At 32.5% G+C, this 23,642-nt stretch overlaps 1 protein-coding gene across 1 annotated transcript in view; it reads right to left on the bottom strand.

Moving 5' to 3' along the window:
- LOC140433998 (lachesin-like) overlaps positions 1-23,642 on the bottom strand; it is a 675,206-nt gene that overhangs the window by 469,954 nt on the left and 181,610 nt on the right. The window contains exon 2 of the mRNA XM_072521967.1: positions 22,898-23,003. Coding sequence (XP_072378068.1) covers positions 22,898-23,003 — 106 coding nt within the window. The remainder of the gene's footprint in view (positions 1-22,897; positions 23,004-23,642) is intronic.

Here is a 23,642-nt window from a genome sequence, read left to right as displayed (position 1 = left end):
GACATTGTCAAAGTACTGTCACTAACGAGACCATCTGCGTCAAATTATATTTATGCGTATCATTGATTGGATATCTATTTAGCGTATTCTAAACTCCAACCAATTATATATCCGTAAGTAGAATTCGCTTTAATATGCAAATACCCGTGAACGATATATAATTTTCTAAGTTCTATGTATAATAATCACAGACTCACGTTTTTTTCTGTCACTTCTAGCTTAATGCGTTAGAGAGAATTCGATAAACTGTGACGAACTGAAAGAAGGGTTTGGGATGAACTATATACAATATCTTTGATTATGTTGCCAGGCGACACGAAAAATAAATCATGTTGAAGGTTTGCTAACACGTCAACATACTAAGTACAATTGAGCATAAGGTAAACAATTATTTTTTATATCTAGTCCACAAACATTCAAGGACTGGTCTTGTTCTTTGCTTATCATTATAAGGAATGCAAAACAAATCGGATATTCAATTTATTTAAATTTAAATCACATATCGGTTGGTATCATTGGAACTCTTGGAATGAGAAATTTCTCCTCCTTAACCCTTATCCGGGTAACACATTTTACTTATGTAACCGGGCAACCCGGGCCCTTTGGGTCCACCACTGTTGTTGAATGTACTATCCATATTTACCCATATATTTCTAATATTCTTTTTACATTTTTTATTAAAGTTAAATTTAAATTGTCTAGGTTGAAGTATGCAGTCTACTTGAGAAGGCAGAGGTACTCCAAAGAATCGGAAAGGGGAAAGAAATCGTGAGCACAATCAAACAAAGAAAGCTTGAATATCTAGGCCACATATTGAGAGACGATAAGTACCGTCTACTGCAATTGATTGTCCAGGGGAAAGTAGACAGTAAGCGAGGGCAAGCCAGGAGAAGACACTCGTGGCTCCAAAATCTGCTAAACTGGTTCGGGCTCACATCGATCGAACTATTCAGAAGCACCACAAACAAGATCAGAATTGCCATGTTGATAGCCAACGTTCGCAATGGACAGGGCACTTGAAGGAGAAGAAATCTACCTGAAGGATTTGCACAAAATAATGAAATGCAAGAAAACTTTTGTAAAAAAATATTTATTCACAAGTAATAAACATTTGGAGCCAAATAAAGACTAAATTAATAAAGAAATAAAAACTTTTATTTGAAAAGAGGAGTTGATGTTTAGGCAGACCCTGGAAAAAGATTACGGTGTTGTTGCCTTTTATTCTTGTGTGAAAACCCTTCTGGGAGAAGATTATGGTAATTATCACCTCATGTATAAAGTACCGACAAAAACAATCTTTAAAAAATGAATAAAACGCATAAGTCGAAGATTATTATTATTTTACTTTTACAAATTAATACTTTGTCATATCAATTTACTATTTTCCATATTAGGTTAAAAAAACAATAAAAATAAAAAAACCATAGATTAGTCATTTATTTCTCTTTATTGCAATACTTACAAACTTTTAATTATACAGTGACCGTTACACATTTCTACTGCATATTTCACAAATTTGTTTTTGTTTTCTGTCCTTTTTTGTTGGGTACATGTGATACCTTTTCCTTGTTAAAACTGGAGGTTTTTCTAGTTTTTGCTTTTTATGGTGTGGTTCAACTTTACGTAAGCATTTTTCAATACACTGCTTTGTTTCCCATTGTAGTCCCCTTGATTTATTTCTCAAAATTTGAGGCAACACTAGTTGTTCTGCTGTCGTTGTAAGAAACGATCTTCAACGGTTGGTTCATCTTTTTCACATATATTTATGACCATTTGGTCATAAATATAGATAGAGTATCATATGTGGTTTTTCGTCAACGTCATTTGCACAGTTAGCATTTTCATGCATGGTAGACAGGACTAGGAGACTTCTTTGTTTTCTCGGAACGTAAGAAACAAGAGATGCTTTTGGAGTGAATCCGAAAATTGAAGATTTCTTTAAACGGTTTTTGTTGTGTAGAACTTTCCGAGGAACAAATATCTTATTTTTTTTACTGTACATATAAGAGTTAGTGAATTTGCCAGTAATTCCTGTGCAAGAGCAAGATCAGGGAAATAGTTATCGCAAGTCACATTCTTCTTGTAATTATAATAGGGCTCAACGAGTTGCTTTATTTCCTACTACTGTATTTCCATTTTTTCCTGTATATGGTAATCCACTTAAAGGGCAATGTTTTAGAGTCACGGGCCCACTATATTTTCATATCATACTTATCAGGCTTTGAAGGCATATACTGCTTGAAATGACACCTACTTCGATACGGAACAAGTTGCTCATCTACCGTTATATTTTTTCCTAGTAAATAGTTTGTTTGAAAGTTTTGGTTGACTACATTCCACACATCGCGTATTGCTGCTAATTTGTCGGTCCTTCTTTGTTCAGACCTTGTGTCCTTATCCACAAATCGAACAAACCGAGCAAAATTTTAAATCATTTTATCCCCATGGTGGCTTTAAATATAGTAGGTCCGTAAAAGTTACTAGAAAGTATATCTTTATTATGGATGTTAGCACTCAGGTGCCCTGCAGTTAGCAATCGTCCAATAAAGGCATATGATTCTGTAAAGTCGCAATATTTCTAGTTCTTTATCCTGAGGACTTTTTTGGCTTTTTTATTTCACACACAAACAAAAGGAATCAACAGGATCATCGACATTTTGATTAGGGTCTAACATTACTTTTTCCACTTTGCTTTTTAATGTATCACAGGATCCCATACGGCCTGTCGGTTGTGGTTAATTCTTCCAGCTAATTTCATCTGTTTAATAAAATTTATGAAACTGGCTATATACCAACGGATTGGCGGCTGTCGACTTTTGTGACGATACCTAAAAAAGCAAATGCAAAAAGATGTAGTGAGTACCGAACCATCAGCTTGATGAGTCATGTTTTAAAGATATTCCTACGAATTTTGCACTCTAAGATGTACCAAAAAATAGAACAACTACTTGGTAACACACAGTTTGGATTCCACAAGGTTATGGTACAGAGATGCAGGGATGTCGGACATCCAGTTTATATGCATTTTATTGACTTTAAGAAGGCCTTTGATCGAGTAAAACATACTGAAATGATAGCCATACTTCAGCAGGTAGGTATTAATGATAAAGACCTACACAGTGGATAATATTCAATGTGGTATAAAAATGAATGGCGTTAATATTAATAATTTGAGATATGCGGATGACACAGTGTTAATTTCAAGCAATTACGAAGAACTTCAACACGTAATTAATAGGATTACCACAACGTGTGATGGATAGGGTCTTAAGCTAAACACCGCAAAGACAAAGGTGATGGTCGTCAGTAAAACGCCAATACAACCGAAAGTGGTAACAGCTTATGGTGAACAACTGGAGAGAACTAACAGTATCACCTACCTTGGTTATATTTTAAATGAGAACTGAGACATGAGCAAAGAAATTAGAATACGGATAGAGAAGGTCAGAGCTGCATTCTTTAAGGTGAAGAAACTGTTATGTGAAAACAATATTGCTTTAAGTCTGAAAATTAGATTAGTGAGATGTTATGTGTTCTCTACCCTTTTTTTTAATGGTGTTCGAAGGTTGGACTTTGACGATTACACTTCTCAAAAAACTGGAAGCCTTTGAAATCTGGATGTATTGGAGAATCCTACGAATAAGTTGGGTGGATAAAGTTCGTAACGAAGCTGTTTTGCATCGGATGGGAAAAGTTACGGAAGTCGTCAAAACAGCTAAAAATCGCAAAACTTGAATATTTTGGCCATGTTATGCGCCACCCAGAGAAATATAATATACTTCATTTATTAATACAAGGCAAGGTAGACGGAAGAAGCGGGCCAGGTCCAAGAATAACGTCATGGATTAGAAACCTGAGAGATTGGTTTAACAGATCCTCTGCATCTCTTTTCCGAGCTGCCGTCAACAAAATTACTATAGCCAATTTGATAGCCAACGCTCGATAATGGAGCTCGGCACATGAAGAAGAAGAAGAATTTTATCCTTAGTTTCAAAAATTACACACTACGAAATCTAAGAACTTGTAGCTACACAGTCTTCTTCATTATCACTCAATACTACTTGCTGATCATCCTCTTCACTTGTAACACATACACACCTATTGTAAGCATCTCTTTAATGTTTACATCAAAGAGATGTTTACATTGTTTGTTACATGCTTAGACTTTATTATTGGATTTCCGGAATCATTAAAGTCGTTTAGATAATAGATTTATGATAACAGAATTGGCGTCTCGGGCCTGTTGGACCCACCTTGCCCGGATAAGAGTTAAATATCTAAATCTAATCTATACTTTTTCCTTACCGTTTACTTATAACCCCCAAAAACTTGATATTTTTTGACAGATATAGAGTGACAAAATCTTCAAATAACAATAAAAAATAACTTATTTTAAAAAAATTACACATATTGCGTATTTTACTGCATTTTATAAGATTAGTATCTAAAAAGATATACAGTGATGAGTGCCTTAAGAACCGGCAAAATAACGCAAAAGATAGAAAACATAATACGTTGTGAAATAAAAAGAGATGAAAGTAGTAGAAGTGGGAAACTATCGATAGAAACCTCTTATTTACTTTACATTATATTAGGACTATCGATAGTTTCTCACCTTTAGACGTTAGCTTATGAGCTAGTTGACTTCAGTCATAATATTACAAGTATGTCGTCGAACATTAACATTTTTTAAATTTCGCATAAAGTAAAAACTAATTGAAGGCAATAAAGCAAATGTAAATAAACAGTTTAGTTAGTAGTAATTTGATAATTAATTCTGTGTTGACGAATACAGAATAACAAGCTATGATAATTCTGTATTGAGAAGAGTGTATGCGACGTCTCAAATCATAGTTTATTATTGATCAATACTTTAATTTTGGATAAAAAAATACTCCTACTTAAACTGTTTTTACTTACATTACGTGATACGTATTACTATGACTGAAGTCAACCAGCTCATAAGCTAATGTCTAAAGGTGGGAAATTTTCGGTAATTCTAATGTAATGTAAAGTAAATTATAGGTTTATATCGATAAGTTCTCACCTCTACTACTTTCATCTCTTTTTATTTTACAACGTATTATGTTTTCTATCTTTTGCGTTATTTTGCCGGTTCTTAAGGCACTCATCCCTGTATATCATAAAAGGCTGTATATAAAAACCACAAAAAAACTGTTAACCAAAACAGAAAGTGAACTGTGCACATAAAATAAAACGATTTGTCGATAAAATAGCACACCTCTGTCCAATTAAACACAAACTACAACACGAATAGTGCGATGAGGCACACACAGAATGAACGTGTGGCATCTAATTCAAATTGAATTACAGTTTCCATCAGGTAGAAACTCCAATATGCTAGTCAAAATATTTACAATTTACATATAAACTAACAACTGGCATCGCACTAGAAATTCGGTTAAGTCTTGTTTTCGACTGTGCAAAACATAGATTAATATTAATGTTAGAATGATAGCTTTCGGTTTCATGAATATCTGTTTAGTATATGTAGTTCTGGAAGATGAGTAAAAAATACCATGTATGTGGCTGTGAAATAATCCAGGTATTGGAGAATTCAATTTTAAGTTAATATTTTTTGCAAAATAAGGCTTTTTTTATATAAAAAACCTTTAATTGAAAATGACAAATGAAGGAACCAAGAAATAGATACAATTCAATAATACAGAAATAAATTAAAGAAATTGTAGAGTATACCCCAATTTTTCACAATATTATGTTCTTTCCGCTGTTTTCAATCTTCCTAATGTAAATCTGGGGAATGTTTGGTTTCATCAAGACGGCTATTCTGTTCACAACGCTCGAATAATTAGGGAGTATTTAAGCAATACTTTCCCAAAACAAGTTATCAGTGGAACAAACGATATTAATCCATCAGCATCAAGGCCTTGTGTGACCATTTGGTTGCGCAAACACGCTCAACTTAACGCTAGAAATCTATCCGTAGTTCAATTTTTCGTTACTAAATGTCAGTGTATTTAATTTGTTACTGTATTACATTAAACAGTTTGGAAGGAAAGAATAGTATAGCTTTGTGAATTCGTGCGCATTAACGTGCATAATGTGCAAATTATGGAACCGAGATTCGAGTAAGGAGTTTTATTAGTTTAATATTAAGACTTTCCAGCAATTTAAATAATTATTGATATAGTTAAGAAAGTAGGTTATAACATAAAAAATATTACAGGCAACCTCACTCATTAAAATAAAATTTACATGAGACTGAATCACACTATTACCAAATGATCACACTAGGCTAATAAGAGATTATTAAGATCTAATTAAGTTTACCTGATACAAATGTTTTGACTGATGAAGATTCGGCTGACAGTCCCAGTTGCTATCATCACGTCCGCGTAGACACTTTGTCTCAGGACCAGCAACTTCATGTAAAGTCGTACGTTGCCATGTGATCAAATCCACTGGTAACTTTAACATCCTAATATATAAGATTGAATAATATCAACTAAGTTGTAACCAATAACTTTTATCGGGTTTTTTACCCAGATATTTAGTGGCTCAAAACATGTACACCTAGACACTGATGATTGAATATGGATTTCGAAAATGTTTTGTCTTCATGACATAGCCCGATTGGGTTTTTAATTATATACCTTTTATAAAAGATTTTAACTAATTTTTTTTGTATAACCTGTTAGAGAAGACGATTATTAGCAGAAGCCGATCTAGGTTATCTTGATGGTGCACCAGAATTCAATAGTGTTTTTAATGAGATGGAAAACGAGCAAAGATCACGTATATCATCATTTGTTACAGAACCTAATACTAGTTTTTTGAAATCACTACAGGGAAAAAAGTATACTAAAAGGACTTGGATCGATGGAGATTTTGTAAAAACATTCGACTTTCCCAAAGCAGACTACTCACAATTTAAAAATTTGAGCCCTATAAATTTATTTCAGTTGTTTTTCGATAACGAAATGCTAGGCCATATTTTAGAGGAAACCAGAAAATACGCTTTTTTTGTGAATTATCCTGATTCGAAGATTACTTTGTACGAGCTTAAATATTTTTTGGGTATTTTGATTGTGTCTGGATACAACTGTCTTCCTGGAAGAAGGTTTTATTGGGAAAATGGAGCAGACGTTTCCAATAAAATGGTGAAGGATGCAATGCGTCGCTACAGGTTTATCCAAATAGTGCGTTTTAGGCACTGTGCTGATAATACGCAAATGGATTTAAATGATAAAATGTGGAAATTGAGATCAGTATCAAAAAATTACAGAGTTCTTTTCTCAAATATTATCAACCAACTGAAAATATAAATTATGATGAGTCGGTGGTAAAATATTATGGTCACCATAATTGTAAAAAATTCATTAGGGGAAAACCGATAAGATTCGGTTATAAAGTCGGTTAACTCCGAAACTAGTTACCTTGTAAATTTTGAGATCTATGAAGGGAAAACTACAAATTCGAACGATTTTTACCAACTTGGCAGCCGCTCTCCTTTTCTCGATATTGGACACTTTGCCACAACAAAAGCTGCCCTACCAATGCTGCCCATGTAGATAACCTTTTTACTGGATTCAATTTAATGGTGTATTTAAAAGAAAAAGGATATGGTGTCACAGGAACAATAAGAGAGAACAGAATACCATAAGATGTCCCACTTCTCGATAAAAAAACTATGTCACTATGTAACAATGGCATCAACTTTATATGGTGTGCATCCTATTCAACAAGTAAAACGTTATTCACATTCTGAAAAAAAAAGTTGTCGCCCACGTGTTGTTGGAATGTACAACTTATTTGAATTTTCGACGTGAAATCGAGACTGCTTACCTTACGAAATTCAGAAACCTTCCCATTAGACCTGGTGGGCCAACAAGTAGAAATAGTCCATCTTTTAACAGAATCTCTTACAACATTAGGTATGATGGTATTAACCATCTCATTAGACCTGTTCCTAACAAAAAACGAAGGTGGTGCGCAGGAGAAAGGTGCTGCTCAGTAGGACGTACGCAATGTGAAAAATGCGATATTGGACTCTGCATTAAATGCTTTACCATATTTCATTAAGAGTAAATCTTATAATATTTTTATAGTATTTTGACCTAATGTTACCATATGGTCACAGTTTGTAATGGCATACATTCAATAAACAAATAAAATTTAATAGGTGTTCCTGCTTATTTGTATTTGTATATTTGTATTACTAAATTTAATAAAAAACCACCAGTTTAACAAAAAATTCAATTCAGGCTTTGATGGGTTAAGTGGCCTGCGCGATTTCCAGATCTTACACCCATAGACTTCATTTTTTGGGGTCATTTAAAAAGCATCATCTATGATCAATCTAAGGTAAGAGATCAAAATTTGCGTAGATTGAAAAATCGAATAGCTGTCAGCAGAAGTTTTTATGACAGATTGGGATACTGTTCATCCGTAGAAGGTCAAATATTTGAATCATTTATGTATGTAGAGCATAAAGAATTATTTCTTATTTTGTTAGGAATTATTTTAATTTTCGACTTTATAACGGTTAAGTTATAAAACAAATTAAAAAGTACAATCCTCCTTTGGAAAATGAATATTCAAAATCAATTGGCCTAATGCAGCGAGAGCTCAACTTTACAGTAGTCACCAGAGAAGTAAATTAAAGTTAAAGTTAAATAAAGTTTCTCATTTTAGAGTGGTAAAGTAAAAATTTTGAAAAAATACATTTTTTTAACATTAATTATTAACAAATCAAGGGTATTAAAATGTATTTACTTAAATTAACAAAAGAAGACCAATACCCGACATATGAAGAAGTAATACAGGCAATTAAAAAACTTAAAAATAATAAGACACCAGGTACCGATGACATACCCGCAGAATGCTTAAAACATGGAGGAGAAGCGTTGTACAGTTCTATATACAAGCTAATTCAAGATATTTGGCGAAAAGAAACAATGCCAGATTAATGGAAAGAAGTGGTTATTGTACCAATACACAAAAAAGGAAACAAAGCAATGTACTAACTACCGGGGAATAACACTCCTAAACACCACCTACAAAATCCTTGCAAACATCCTGCTAGAAAGAACCAAAACATACACAGAAGGAATCGTTGGAGATTATCAATGCGGATTTAGACCGGGCCGCTCTACCATTGATATTCACAATAAAACATTATCACAAAGGTAATGAAAAAATGCTGGGAGTTTGATCGAGAGCTTCATCAGGTGTTCATAGATTTTAAACAAGCATTTGATAGAGTATGCAGGGCCAGACTGTGGAGAGCGATGCAGGAACTTGGCTTTCCAAAAAAAACTAGTCAGGTTGATACAGATGTGTATGGAACGGTTACAATGTAAGGTGTGAGTTGGGTAACAATACTCGGAGACATTTGAAATAAACAATGGACTAAAACAGGGAGATGCACTTTCACCACAACTCTTCAAATTAGCTCTGGAACACATAATCAGAAGTGCAAGAATCGAAAATCCGAATACAGTATTTCATAGAGAAGGACCAAACTTACTACTGGCATTTACAGACGATATCGATTTAATAGGAAACACACGATTAAGGATGAAGGAGACTTTTGTGAGGTTCGAGAAGGAAGCAGAGAAGATTGGGCTCCAAATTAACGAAAACAAGACGAATTATATGTATTTGAGCCGCAATAACCAAAGCAGAGATAGAATCGGTCAAAACATCACCATTGATGACTTTAACTTTGAGCGCTTTAGAGAATTCAAGTATCTTGGAACAATAATAACTGAAGACAATAATGGATCACAGGAAGTAAACAACATTATCCAGGCCGGCAACATATGTCTTTTTGCCATTCAAAACCTTATAAAATCGAAACAACTAACAAGACCTACGAAGATTCAGGTCTATAAAACAATGATACGACCCATTGTGATGTATGGAAGCGAAACTTGGACGATAACAAAGGCAAACGAAGAGATACTATGTGTTTGGGAAAGAAAAATCCTAAGGAAGATCTTTGGCCCTGTGCTGGATGAAGCATCAGGACAATATAGGAGAAACTAACAAGACTCTAATGGGCAGGACACCTCAGAAGACATTCTGAAACGAACAGTAAGACTGGTGTGGGAGGAAGTCCCAACTAGAAGGAGACCACGCGGACGCCCTCGTCTCCGGTGGCGAGATAATATAGCAGGAGACCTAAACACTATGGGCGTGGAGAATTGGATGGAGGTTGCTCAAGACAGAAAACAGTGGAGGCATGTTGTCGAGTCGGCTAAAACCCACAAACGGTTGTAACGCCACAGAGTCTTCTTCTTCTTCTTCTTCAGCCTTCATTCATCCATTGTTGGACATAGGCCTCCTCCAATTGTTTCCACGCTTCTCTATCTTTTGCAATTCTCATCCATTGCTTTCCATCTACAGCTGTTATATCGTCTATCCATCTCTTTTTGGTCTTCCCACGCTTCTTTTTGTTTCTCGAGGTCTCCAGAATGTCACTTTATGAGACCATCTGTTGGTGTCTTGTCTTGCTACATGTGCTACCCATTGCCATCTCAATGTCGCTATTTTTTCCATGATGTCGGTTACTTTAGTTCTTCGACGTATTTCGGTGTTAGGAATTTTGTCTCTGAGGCTCATATTTAACATGGCCCTCTCCATGGCCCGTTGAGTTACTCTTAATTGTTCTGCCATTTTTCTTGTTATTGCCATAGTTTCCAATCCATAAGTTGCAACTGGTAGTATACAGGTTTTTCGTAGTATATAGGGTTTTTGTTTTAAGTGTATTGGGATTTTTCTGTCTTTTAAAATGAAGCTCAACTTCCCAAAAGCAGCCCATGATAATTGTGTCCTTCTTTTAATTTCTAGGGTTTGATTTTCCTTTTCGTTTTTAATTGCATGTCCTAGATATATATATATATTGTTCTACCTTTTCTACATTGATGTTATCTATCGTGATGTTTTCTAGGCTGTTGCTTAATATCTTTGTTTTGTCGAGATTCATTTTTAATCCTATTTGATTCGATTTGTGATTTAAATCTTGTAGCATTGATTTTAGTTCATGGATATCTGTGCTTATTAGTACTATGTCGTCTGCGAAACGCAAATGGTTAAGATATACTCCATCTATTTTTAATCCCTTTTCGACCTAATTTAGTTTTTTGAAGACATTTTCTAATGCCAAAGTAAATAACTTGGGTGAGATGGTGTCACCCTGTCTCACGCCTTTGCCAAGGTCTATTTTCATAGTTTCCAGATCATCATCTATTTTTACGTGAAAAGTAGCATCATCGTATATATTCTTAAGGAGGGCAGCATATCTTGAATCTACTCTGGCGTCGTCCAATGCTGTTAAGAAAGCCCATTTCTCGATACTGTCGAATGCTTTGTGATAATCGACAAATGCCAGATGTAGTGGTATGTTGTACTCTATTGTTTTTTCAATAACTGTCCGGATTGTTTGCAAGTGATCGATAGTGCTAAAACCCTTACGAAAGCCTGCTTGCTCCACCGGTTGGTATGCATCTAGCTTAGCTGTCAATCTATTTGTTATTATTCGGGTTAGTAGTTTGTAAAGGTGTGACAACAAGCTTATTGGTCGGTAGTTTTCTATATTTGCGGCGTCTCCTTTTTTATGGAGTAGAATGACTTCCGCATTTTTCCATGCTTTTGGTATTTGTCCTTCCAATAGGCATTTATTCAGTAATGCTCTCATTGCCTCTTCTAATGCAGTGCCTCCCATTTTTAGCATCTCTGAAGTAATTTTATCTTCTCCTGGTGTTTTCCCATTTTTCATTTGTTTTAGGGCGGCTCTAATTTCTGATGTTATTATTTCAGGGAGATCCTCTGAGCCCACATTTAAGATATGTTTTGTTGGTATACCGGGGTTCGGAATAGTAGAAGTATACAGCTTCTCGTAAAATTTTTGGATTTCTCTAACGATCTCTTCCTTATGCGAGCACAATGTTCCACGGTCGTCTTTTATCTTTATGATTTTATTCCTGCCAGCGGATTTACATGTTTTTAGTACTTTCATGTTCTTATTGTTCTCTATGGTTTCAAGAATCTGGTTTGTTCTATGTTTGTTCTACGCCACAGAGTAGTAGTAAAGTAATTATGAACAAAGAAAAATAACACCCAATTATTTAAAGAAAATTATTTTCTATAGTTATAAAATATCTAAAAAAATAACTGCTTTCTAGATACTTGGATTATTTAAAAATGGCGGATATAACTTACTCCTTTGCAGTAGTGAAAGTATTCTACAGAAAAATTACATACAACATACAACAAACTTTTAACAAGTTTAAAAATTTTAAAATGTTTCATTTTTAATCAATTTTTATTTAAATAAAGAAAGAAAAACGTATCTTTTATAAACAGTTAATACGGTCGAAATATTTTCTCTTGAATTTCGAAACGACCAGACACATAATATGGATGCCTTTATACTATATAACCTGTCATCCCAGATCTGTTTAAATTTTCAGGGGTTGATGTCACGTAATAGGTCGAATTGGATTTAGGGGTTTTACTCCCGTAGCTAAGGTAGAGGGTTGTCGACCTTTTGGGGTTAATGCATTCATTTTAAACCATATGGTTTTTTGTTGGTGATCACATGAATCGAGAAGTTGTTAATTTATTTATCTCTCATCAGGTTTAGGGATTTAAGTTATTCATACAATTCACAATTTGGTATTAGTTAAAAAGCAGCCACCGAAAAACATCGTAATTGAATATTAGGCGTATTTAAACTGAAATTGTCATTAGGGAAGCATGTTGTACCTTGGACAGTACTGTACTTTGGCCACAACACACTTTTCAGTATTTCTGTTCGTTTGATAATCAATTGGCAACGCTGCTAAATTTTTCGTTTACAAAGTTTATAAAGTATTCATAGTGATAGCACAGTATATTGCTTAAAAAGAATCAGTAGGTTCACTCTCGCATTTTCACGGTTCCAATTTTGAATCCACTCCTAGGTCCGTGCCGGTCCGTGCGCAATAGATTTGGCGAAAAATGCTGCTGTTGCAAGATATAAAATATTTCATTAGTTTCAAAGACTATTCGAAAATTATAATAAAATAATTATTATTATAGAAATTCTTCGAAAAGTGGAAAATAAATTTCATAAATGGTAAAATTCTTCACATACCCACTATACACACTAAAGTTTGAAAAATCGTATTGCCTAATTGACTTAATCTATTTAAATAATTAATCATAAGTATCTATCGTGTTTGTCAAAGTGAAATAGATTTGTACTAAGTTGTACTTGTAAAGAATTTCTACGTCCTTGGAGATCAATATATCACTGTTCCAGAAGTATAAACACATAATTGTAAAATTTTGAAAAATGACTTTATTATGTTGGAGGGGTTAAAATTGCATTTTCTATATATTTTTAAATCATCATAACTCTACTTACGGAATCACCGGTCATGGCGAAATTCGTAAGTAAAATTACGACGATTTACAAATATGTTGAAAATGCAGTTTTGATCCCTCCGACACAATAAAGTCATTTTTCAAAATTTTACAGTTATGTCATTATACTTCCGGAACAGCGATATATGCTATCACTTTTCCATTGTTGTCTGGAAGTGGAATCTGATTTTATCTTTCAAAATTATGATTTGACTGTTACTGTTCCTGTCTGTGAGTATCTTAGCTGGGTGTAACATATGTTCTATTATTTTATATTCTGCAAGAATTTGAGTATTACCTTATTTGCAGAAACTATTTAACAGGCCTTCCAAAACCCAGCTTTGGTTTGATTCGTCATGCTTTAGTCTCAAAAAAAAACTTAAGCTATGTAAAAAACATAATTTTCTTGAACCTTTTAAAAATGAGTATTAAATAGCTGAGAAGATATATTGCATGTCAGGATTCCATCAATTAATTTTGTACTCAGCCTGAAGCCTTTTTTAAGTCAATAAATCAAAATTTGTCTTAAGGAAAATCTATTTTTATCCTTAGTGCCCTATCATATCTTGTATGTCGCTATACGTTCATTAATATTGAAGACACTGTTTATCTTCCCTATCTACCCTTTTAGTAGTCGCCTTGTTTATTTTTTCTATCTGAATATATTCGTTATATCCTCCCCTTTCATTTGCTATGTCGCATGTTAGGATTCAATCAGTTGTTTATTTTGTACTCAATCTGAGGCATTTTTTAAGTCAAAAAATCAAAATTTGTGTTATGGTAAATCTATTTTTATCCGTAGTGCCCTATCCTATCTCGTATGTCGCTATACGTTTATTAATATTGAAAATACTGTGTAGTGCCCTTTCATTTAACGCATTTTTTCTGTCTCAACAGCATTTTTACAGCTTTTACTTAATTATATTTAATTTTGGTAGATGTTGGTAGTTCAGATTTCTTTCCAAGGTGGCGTAGTTACCTTACTGGACAAACAGTGTGACATCCTAGCTTTTTATATCGATAGATTCTTCCAATTGTAAATGTATGTAGAAATTTGAGTTTAACTAACCACGTTGTGAACGTAGTGATCCTACAGTGGGATATTTAGGCTATATGACATTTTTTCATTTCATTATTTTGTTATTAATAAGTTGTGATTGTGGAAATACTGCTATCGTAAAATTTAAATCCTCAAAATATAATTTATAATTCGAATGTATTATTATTTTTTCATCTATAGAAATTAGTTTCCCCATTAGCTCTTCGTTTTATGAGATTTCTCACCAGTAACAGTGAATACAGCGTTATTTTCTAATGAATACAAAAAATTAAATATTCGATTAATCCAAACCGAATGATTCAACATAATATATTTTGAAGGACAAGCAGTAATCATTATTTGGGAAACTATCGATAATTGTCGAAAACGTTAAATTAAGGAAAGTATTCATTATTCCGAAAATCTCATTAAATTTTAGGTCGCCACAAGTCACACTTTTCCTATTTATTTTCGAGCAGTGTATTAAAAATTATATTGAGCAGTGTAACAAAAACTGGAATTTATCTGCGCGTGGATCTCATGCGCGTGAAAAAGATGGAACATGAAGAACAAAGGTCTGGCGGCAGAGTGAACCTACTGATTCTTTTTAAGCAATATACTGTGGTGATAGCACGTCAAACTAAACCTGTAAAGATTTCAAGGAATTTTTATATTTTTTCGTTAAAAGGTAAGTTTTTTTGATAATCTTTAAGTCATGCTTTAAATCTTTTAAGTCTATAGCTTTTGTTTTATCAAAAAATTAGTATTCTGAAGACCAACTGTTTGAAGGTTGGGAGGTTGTAAGTGTAAATAACACTTAGAATGTTGTCACTTTTACAAAATTTAGTAAGGCGGATGTACTTCGAACACAATGCACAAGTTGTATCTAAGATATGTCCTAGGTACAACTGGGTGATTTAATATTTGTAAAACACGTTTGAAAATCCGTTATCGAACATTTATATTTATTTTTCGTTTTCTTAATAATTGCCGTCTCCAGAAAATATGCCACACACTAAACAAGGTATAAAACGAACTCCACTCGGTAAAGAGCAGTTGCTATAGGCCGATCAAATGTTACGAGAAAGGAAAATGTCTTTATTTGCGACAGCTAAACATTTTAATATCAGTAGAACTACTCTGAGGCGTCAGTTTCAACATTGTACTGATACAGAAAAGAAAATTAATACCTTACTCGATCATTTAATGGTCCATAAAGTCTTTACAGATAAGGAAGAGTTAATGCTGTGCGATTATATTAAAGAGGCTGCAGATTTACAATATGGATTGACTCTAAAAAGCATAATATTAAAAAGTATCCAAAAACATACGTGGCCGTCAGGGGTGTATCTTATCCCCACTCCTATTCCATATTTATTCCGAGGAAATATTTAACAAATGTATGAAAAATGCAAATGGGGGCATAAAAATAAACGGCGAGTTAACCAACAATATAAGATATGTCGACGACACAGTGATCCTTGCCAGTACCATAGACGGTACATTACAACAGTTAATGGAAAGAGTTTATTCAGTTAGTGAGAAATAAGGCCTGAGCCTCAACTTCAAGAAGACAAAGTGGATGCTGATAAGCAAAAAGCAACAACCTGCTCGACAATTACGGATAAGTAACATACTAATTGACCATGTAGAATCTTATGTGTACCTTGGCACCAACGTCAATACAAAATGGGAACAGGCCACAGAAATTAAGGCGAGAATAAAACGAGCTAGAGTGGCATTTAACAGTATGAAAAAGATCCTCATAAGCAAGGATTTGTCTCTTCCCCTAAAACTACGTCTAGTTAAATGCTACATTTTTCCGATCTTACTATATGGTATGGAGGCCTGGACGCTGACAGAGACGCTCACGAGAAAAGCATTCACGACTAGAAGCATTAGAAATATGGGTGTACCGACGCATTTTTCGTATATCCTGGACTGAACATGTCACCAACATAGAGGTACTCCAAAGAATCGGAAAGGAAAAAGAAATCGTAAGCACAATCAAACAAAGAAAGAATATCTAGACCACATATTGAGACACGATAAGTACCGTCTACTGCAATTGATTGTCCAGGGGAAAGTAGACAGTAAGCGAGGGCCAGGCAGGAGAAGACACTCGTGGCTCCAAAATCTGCGGAAGTGGTTTGGATTCACATCGGTCGAACTATTCAGAAGCGCCGCTAACAAGATCAGAATTGCCATGTTGATAGATAACGTTCGCAACGGACAGGGCACTTAAAGAAGAAGATCCAAAAACATCGGATGAGCATAAGATGGCCGGATATTACAGGTTACGCAAAAGACATACCAAACTTAGTTTACGAAAGCCAGAAGCCACAAGTTTAACTTGTTCAACTGCTTTCAATAAAAACAACGTAGCTGCAGTGTTTACAAACTATAAGCCTGCATTGTCAAAGTGTTGTGAGATTTTACCTTCTGCTATATATAACATTGATAAAACCAGGCTCTTTACTGTACATGTTCCCCCAAAAATTTTAGGACCTAAAGGCGTTAAACGGTTCATCGGTTTAATGACAAGTGCTGAGTGAGGTTCTACTGTCACAATAATATTTGCCGTTAATGCTGGTGAAAGTTTCATACCTTCTTCTAGATGCAAATCCTTTTAGATGGTCTAACAAAAATTTATTTTTTTAGTTTATGGAACTCTTTATTAAACACGTAAGGCCTTCGACTGACTCACCGTGTACTGTGATCTTGGGCAATCATGAAAGTCACATTAGCGTGCCTGTTATAGATCTAGCCAAGCAAAACGGTATTATTTTAGTGACATATCACCTACATACAAGCCACAAGCTACAGCCACTAGACAAAAGAGTATTTATGTCATTTTAAAAATATTATAGCACTGCAAAAAATAAAATGATGATTACTCCAGGATATGTGGGTAAACTAATAACTGTTTTAAATGTGGTTTCATTAGTTGGGAAAGCATTTCCACTAGCTTTTACTCCCAATAATATTATGCAAGGATTGAAATGTTGAAAATGGCGAGTCTAATAAACTAATAAAACAGAAAAACAAGAAAACAGAAAAGCAACAGAAAAGCAAAAAAAAATCTTTTCTGATTCTGAATCTTCCACATCAAATGATAATTTTTCGTTACGAGAATCAGATATGTCTGAAATGTCTTATGAAATATATGACAATGAAATTAAAAACACACACAGTGATTCTAAAGTTTCAAAATTTCATTTAGAATATTTCGTGATTTTAGGTTAAGAAAATAATTATTTTCCTGGTAAAATTGTTGATATTATAGAACAAGAATTTGTTATAGCGTCTATGGAAAAATCACTCAAAAATTGGAACTGGCCTGAGAGGGAAGATCGAAACTTATGCCCAGCATGCGATATTAAACGTAAAATTGGACCTTTAAAAAAATTTCGTTGCTCTAAGGAGGTTTATAAGAAGTTTCCGAGACGTTACATTTATAAAATTAGTGTAAACTACTTTCTGGTTTTTTAATAAGTATAAAAGTTTTATTTTTCATTAACTTTGATTCGTTAAATTTTGTGTTTATCATTTTATAAAGATTTGTTCAAAATAAAATTTATTTTTATATTTATATTTATTGTATACTGTGTCCACGAAATAACATTCTGGTGTTCAAGATACAATACTAATGTTGTACCTTGGACAATTTGTCACTATTTTTTGAATTGACCCAATTTTTGTAAATACAAATGTTATAACCATCTAACAAAAATTATGTCATAGTTCAATATTACACTAGAGAAGTGAGGTTGCTTTATTACTTAAAACAACTTCCAAAACCCCAACTGAGTAAAAAGTGTTCGAGGTACAACACCTGTCCCTAATATTTAAATGCCACAAAAAAATAACTTTAGAAAATTAAGTAATATAAAACTCGTTTGAATCCTTTTTGTTACTTTTTCAACATATACAGAAAGAAGATCTTTTTGTCAGAAATACAATAAACCAGGTCTTTCAAAGATTAACTTGATCCTCCTGTGTTTTGTCTTAATTATTTCCACAACTTTTTAATCCTACGAAAATCGTACATAAGAAATTAACTAATTTACAATCGAGGATTTCATTCATGCCATTGGTGTTTGTGGTGAAGCACTGATTACCCTTGAGAATGACTTTTAGTACATCCCACTGTTCATCGTAAATTCAAAAAGGAAAATTTAAATAAGTATATAATATAAGAACAAATTGAATATATGTGCTACAAAATGAATAAAATAGCAGATCAAATAAATTTAGAAAAATCAGACAAATGTTTGTTTTCTTGACACATATTTCGATTTTATTAGCTTTCTTAACATTCCAAATTTTTTAATTTTTGTTTTATTATTTTATATTTTTCGTGACACTCTGCTCTATATTTTCACCACTTAATACGTAAACTGTGTTACTATTTCAAACTCGTATTTAACTTCTTACTACTATTTAACTTCGAGTACTACAACTGATTGTTCAAGGAAAAATAAACAGCAGAAGCGGTCCAGGGAGGAGAAGACATTCGTGGCTCCAAAACTTGCGGCAATGGTTCGGATTGTCATCTGCTGAACTATTCAGATCTGCCGTAAACAAAGTCAGAATAGCCATGTTGATTGCCAACGTTCGGAACGGACAAGGCACATGAAGAAGAAGAATTTAACTTCTTTAATTAGTTTTACATATAAGTATGCCTTATACACGTATTCAGCCTTTTCTTGATTTAATTTCATTCCAAACTGGTGCTTCCTAAATAATTTTTCTAATAGTGTTTTCTCTTTTATATTAAAACTATCTCAAAAAGAGCTTGAAGAACTATATCCAGACGCTAATATTCTAAACGAAACAAAGTTCAGAAGACTCCAATGTGCAGGACACATTAGAAGACATTCTGATGAAACATTAGTAAGGCTGGTATGAGAAGAAGCTTCAACTGGAAGAAGACCACGTGAACGACCTCGACTCCGGTGGAGAGATAATATAGCAGGCAGGAGACCTCAAAGCTATGGGCGTGGAGAATTGTTCTATTCTAAATTATTCTAAAAAAGAATAACCGAAAATAGTAGAAACAAATATATCACAGAAAGTGATGGAGCCGAATGAAGCTGAGAAGGAAGTTCTTGGTAACAGAAATATAAATAAAAAGAAATTTTTCCATTGCAAAGAACTCCATGGTTTTCTACAGAAATAAAGGAAAAATGTAAAGAAAAGAAAAAAGCTTACGTGAAATACATGTCAACCAAAACAAAACAGGCATACCATAATTACAAGACAATTAGAAACGAAACACATGCACTTGTAAAAAAAATAAAAAATGATCACTGGGAACGCTTTTCAAAAGAAATGGAACATGATTTTTACGGTCTGCAAAAGGAAATATCGCGCTTCATAAGGGGTCAAACAAAGGAGGTAAAGGAACTAATAGAATTTGAAAATGGCATTAATACTAGAGTAATTAACGTCACACCTATCATGAAAAAAAGAGAGAAAAACTTGAAAAATCAATTTTATTAGAAAATTCTTATCTTTGTCACTTACTCAACTTACTTATTTTCTCATCGAATAATAATGCTTAGAGTAGAAATGCTACTCTTTGAGATCGTAATAAAAATTTACAGAATAATATTGAATCTGATAACATCTTATCAATTGATTTAAAAATGAAAAGATAAAAATAGCTCAAAGTAACTTAGTAACAATTGGTCAAAAACATAGTAAGGTAAAAACATTAATAACAAAATTGGAAAAATCCAATATAATCTATTCTATACCTTGTGGTGAATGTAGTAATGTATATGTTGGGCAAACTGCAAGAAATTTAAAAGAGAATAATCTCCCACAAAAGTGACGGCAGGTTGCATAAAAATTCTTGTGCCTTAACAGAACATTATATGTCTACTGAACACATTATTAATTTTAATGGGGTGAAAATATTGGATGGAGAGGAGAACTACCATAAAAGGGTTTTCTTGGAATTGTTACACATTATTACCAAAACAGCAATGAATAAGAAAAGTGACATCAATCACTTGAGTAACATTTACACCTACATGTTAAAAATGTCCAACTAAACCTGTTCATGAAACCTAATATTATCTTAATGAGCTAAAACAAATTAATGTATTTTTTTTACAATTATCCCGGAATTATTTCCAACAAAATCAAATTCAAAAAATTTATATTCAACAAATACTAATTTTACAGACAACGTCAATTGATTATGCCGTATTATACAAAATAACGTTTAAAATCCAATTTTTACATGGCTATTTTATAATAATTGCATCTGTAGAAAAAACAGGATAACTATGTTGAAATTGCTTTTGTAACACAAATCAGTCAATGTTAGATCTTTTGCAGCACTCAAAATTAACTTTAAATTGTATGTTTTTAAATTAACGAAATTGGAAAATTGATTATTTGACTTACATATGTACAACAAGTACAGTAAACAAATTTTACTTGTTTTAATAAAGAAAGTAAATAGTTTAGAAAGCTCGACTTTTAATAAAATAGTCTACATATATTAGTGTTTTAATCACTAGGCCTTTTAACTGCAACCTCACAAATCTTTGGAAGTATTATATTACTTTACTAACCTTGTATATATATATATATATATATATATATATATATATATATATATATTGAGATGATTGGTGTTTAAAGAAAATAATTTATAAATTATATACTAGATAATATTAGATATAAAAAGTATTTGGTTATTTTAATAAGTTATATACTAGAGAATTTTATAAACACTATTTATATGAGGGTATTCTTAAGAAATTAGCATATAATAAGTGTAATAAAGTTTTATTTTAATAATTATAATATTGTAAATATATTTAAGTGAGCCATGTGCATTGGCAACCAACTATACATTTAAGTGACAGAGAGATATACATACTCTTAAAGTGACATTTTAAATAATAATTAGGAATATAAAGTGGGGTTATATTAATATGTTGTTTAAAATGTGTAGTTTATTAAATTAGAGTGTTTAAGTTACTGATTTAAGTTTATATTCTGATCTGAAAAGCCTAAATGTCAACAAAATTCTCGATAGAAAAGAAAGGAATTCTCTAGAATACAGAATTTAACCTTTGTTTACGGTAGAACGTTCTCGAATATGGTTATGTCTATGGACATAATCGAACATATGTTTCGAGAACATTCATATGGAGGAAATGGAACAATTCTAAGATTTCTTGCCAGATTATTGTGGAACATGGAAAAAGATATAAATACCCGGTGATTTGAATTCAAGGGAGAGTTACAGTTACTATGACGCCAGTCAGTTAGTAAGAAAGTTAGTTAGAAGATAGACACATTTAGTTAGTGAAGTCAATTGTTCAGTAAGTTTAAGATAGTGAGTCATAAGGTCCAGATGTTCAATATAATAAGTTCAATTAAGATTAATAAACAGTTTAAAGATAATATTATTGAAGATTAAAAATTATGTTATGTAAAAATGGTAATTGGATAATGGAAGAAAGTATTAATTGAAAATTAAAATTATATAATATATTTGCTGATTGGATATTGGTATATTGAAAAGAAGAATATATATAAATGCTGTTAAGAAGAAAAATATTTTAAATTAGTGGAAGCTGATAATTGGAAAAAGTAATTTCACAAAAACAAGGATAACCGAGGCTGAGAACGAAGACATTGAGTGGTGATTAAAATCTTTATTTTGGAGAACATTTTATTTAGGCATTCAGTGAAAAAAAGGTACAAAATTTTGTTAATATAATTTAGTTAGTATCATAAGAATTTCAATTTTAAAGATAGTTTGTTAAAATTTACATTATCTATATAATATAATTTAATTAGTTTCATAAGAATTTCAATTTAAAGATAGTTTATTTTAAATTTTGCATTGGTTATGTTAGATATATATGTGTGTTTCATAATAGATACAATAAAGATAATTTCAAAAAGTGCTTACAACCTAATTCTTTGAGAACCGCTATTATTAAAAACACTCATTGCTCATCATTCACAAATAATACATCATAACAATATATATATATATATATATATATATATATATATATATATATATATATATATATATATATATATATATATATATATATAGATGTAAAGTTCTGAATCTTGGTGAATAGAGTCCTTTTGTCCAATAGGCTAAGAATAATTATAAATATATATTATGTAAAAGATTAAATCTGCTGCTATCGCTTTGTTGAATTAAATAAAAATATATAAATATATATTAAGAATATCCTGTATCAGAAAATAAATTAAAAGAATTTGTAATCAAAATAAGATGATTCCTTCTTAAATTAAACCAGAAATGTATCTTTTATAAATGATATTTTTCAATTTGCTCAGAAATCTGATTTAATATTCTGTATACTCTGAATAAATTACGAGTGGATGATAAAGGCTTAACCAGAAGTCCTTATTATAAATTAAGATTAAAAATACATTAAAAGGACTTACCGAGAAACGAGCACAATGCAGCTACCAGTAGCAACCAGGCAATCACCAACTCGGAGGATAAGACTTGGGTCTTAATAAGGATCATCCTTCTTACATTTTTCGTTCCCTGCAATGAAACAAGAAATAATATTTTACACTAAGAACGTCTTTCGAACGATTTTGGATTTTTTGTACGTTCGGGAAATCAGAACGGGAACGAGAGTTTTACAAGTTTCAAACGATCAATATTGATTAACTTCGAACGCTTTTCAAATATTTTCATTTTTTTTTTCGTTTGTGTGGAAAATAATTGTATCAAAATAGAAAAATTTCTGCTAATTTAAATAAATTGTATACAAAGCCGTGAAAAGAAAAAATAATAAATTTATTTAAATTTATTGAATTTAAATAGCATGCGATGTAATTGGAGGAATATTTTGCATAAGTAATTAAAATAGATTCTGAGTGTGACTATTTTCTTATTGTCCTTGAACTAAGGCTTTATTACATATTTGTACTTAGATTAATGATAGTGATCAAAACGGAGAGGCTCTGCTAAACTGGAGCAAAGAAGCTCACACTTATTTGATGTTTGACGCTAAAGATCGGGGAATTTTTCGATGTGCGGCCTGAAGGCGAGAATACAACCCAGACCTATGCTTTGTTTCCACAAATGAAAACTATCAACTACTGCCAGCTTCACGTACAGTACTCCAGATTTTCCACATAGCCAACATAGACCAGTTGGAATAGAATTTGGCATCAA

The sequence above is a fragment of the Diabrotica undecimpunctata genome, chromosome 2, assembly GCF_040954645.1.
Source record: "Diabrotica undecimpunctata isolate CICGRU chromosome 2, icDiaUnde3, whole genome shotgun sequence".
NCBI lineage: Eukaryota > Metazoa > Arthropoda > Insecta > Coleoptera > Chrysomelidae > Diabrotica > Diabrotica undecimpunctata.
The sequence above is the reverse complement of the archived record's forward strand: the minus strand, read 5'-3'. Positions and strand labels throughout refer to the sequence as shown.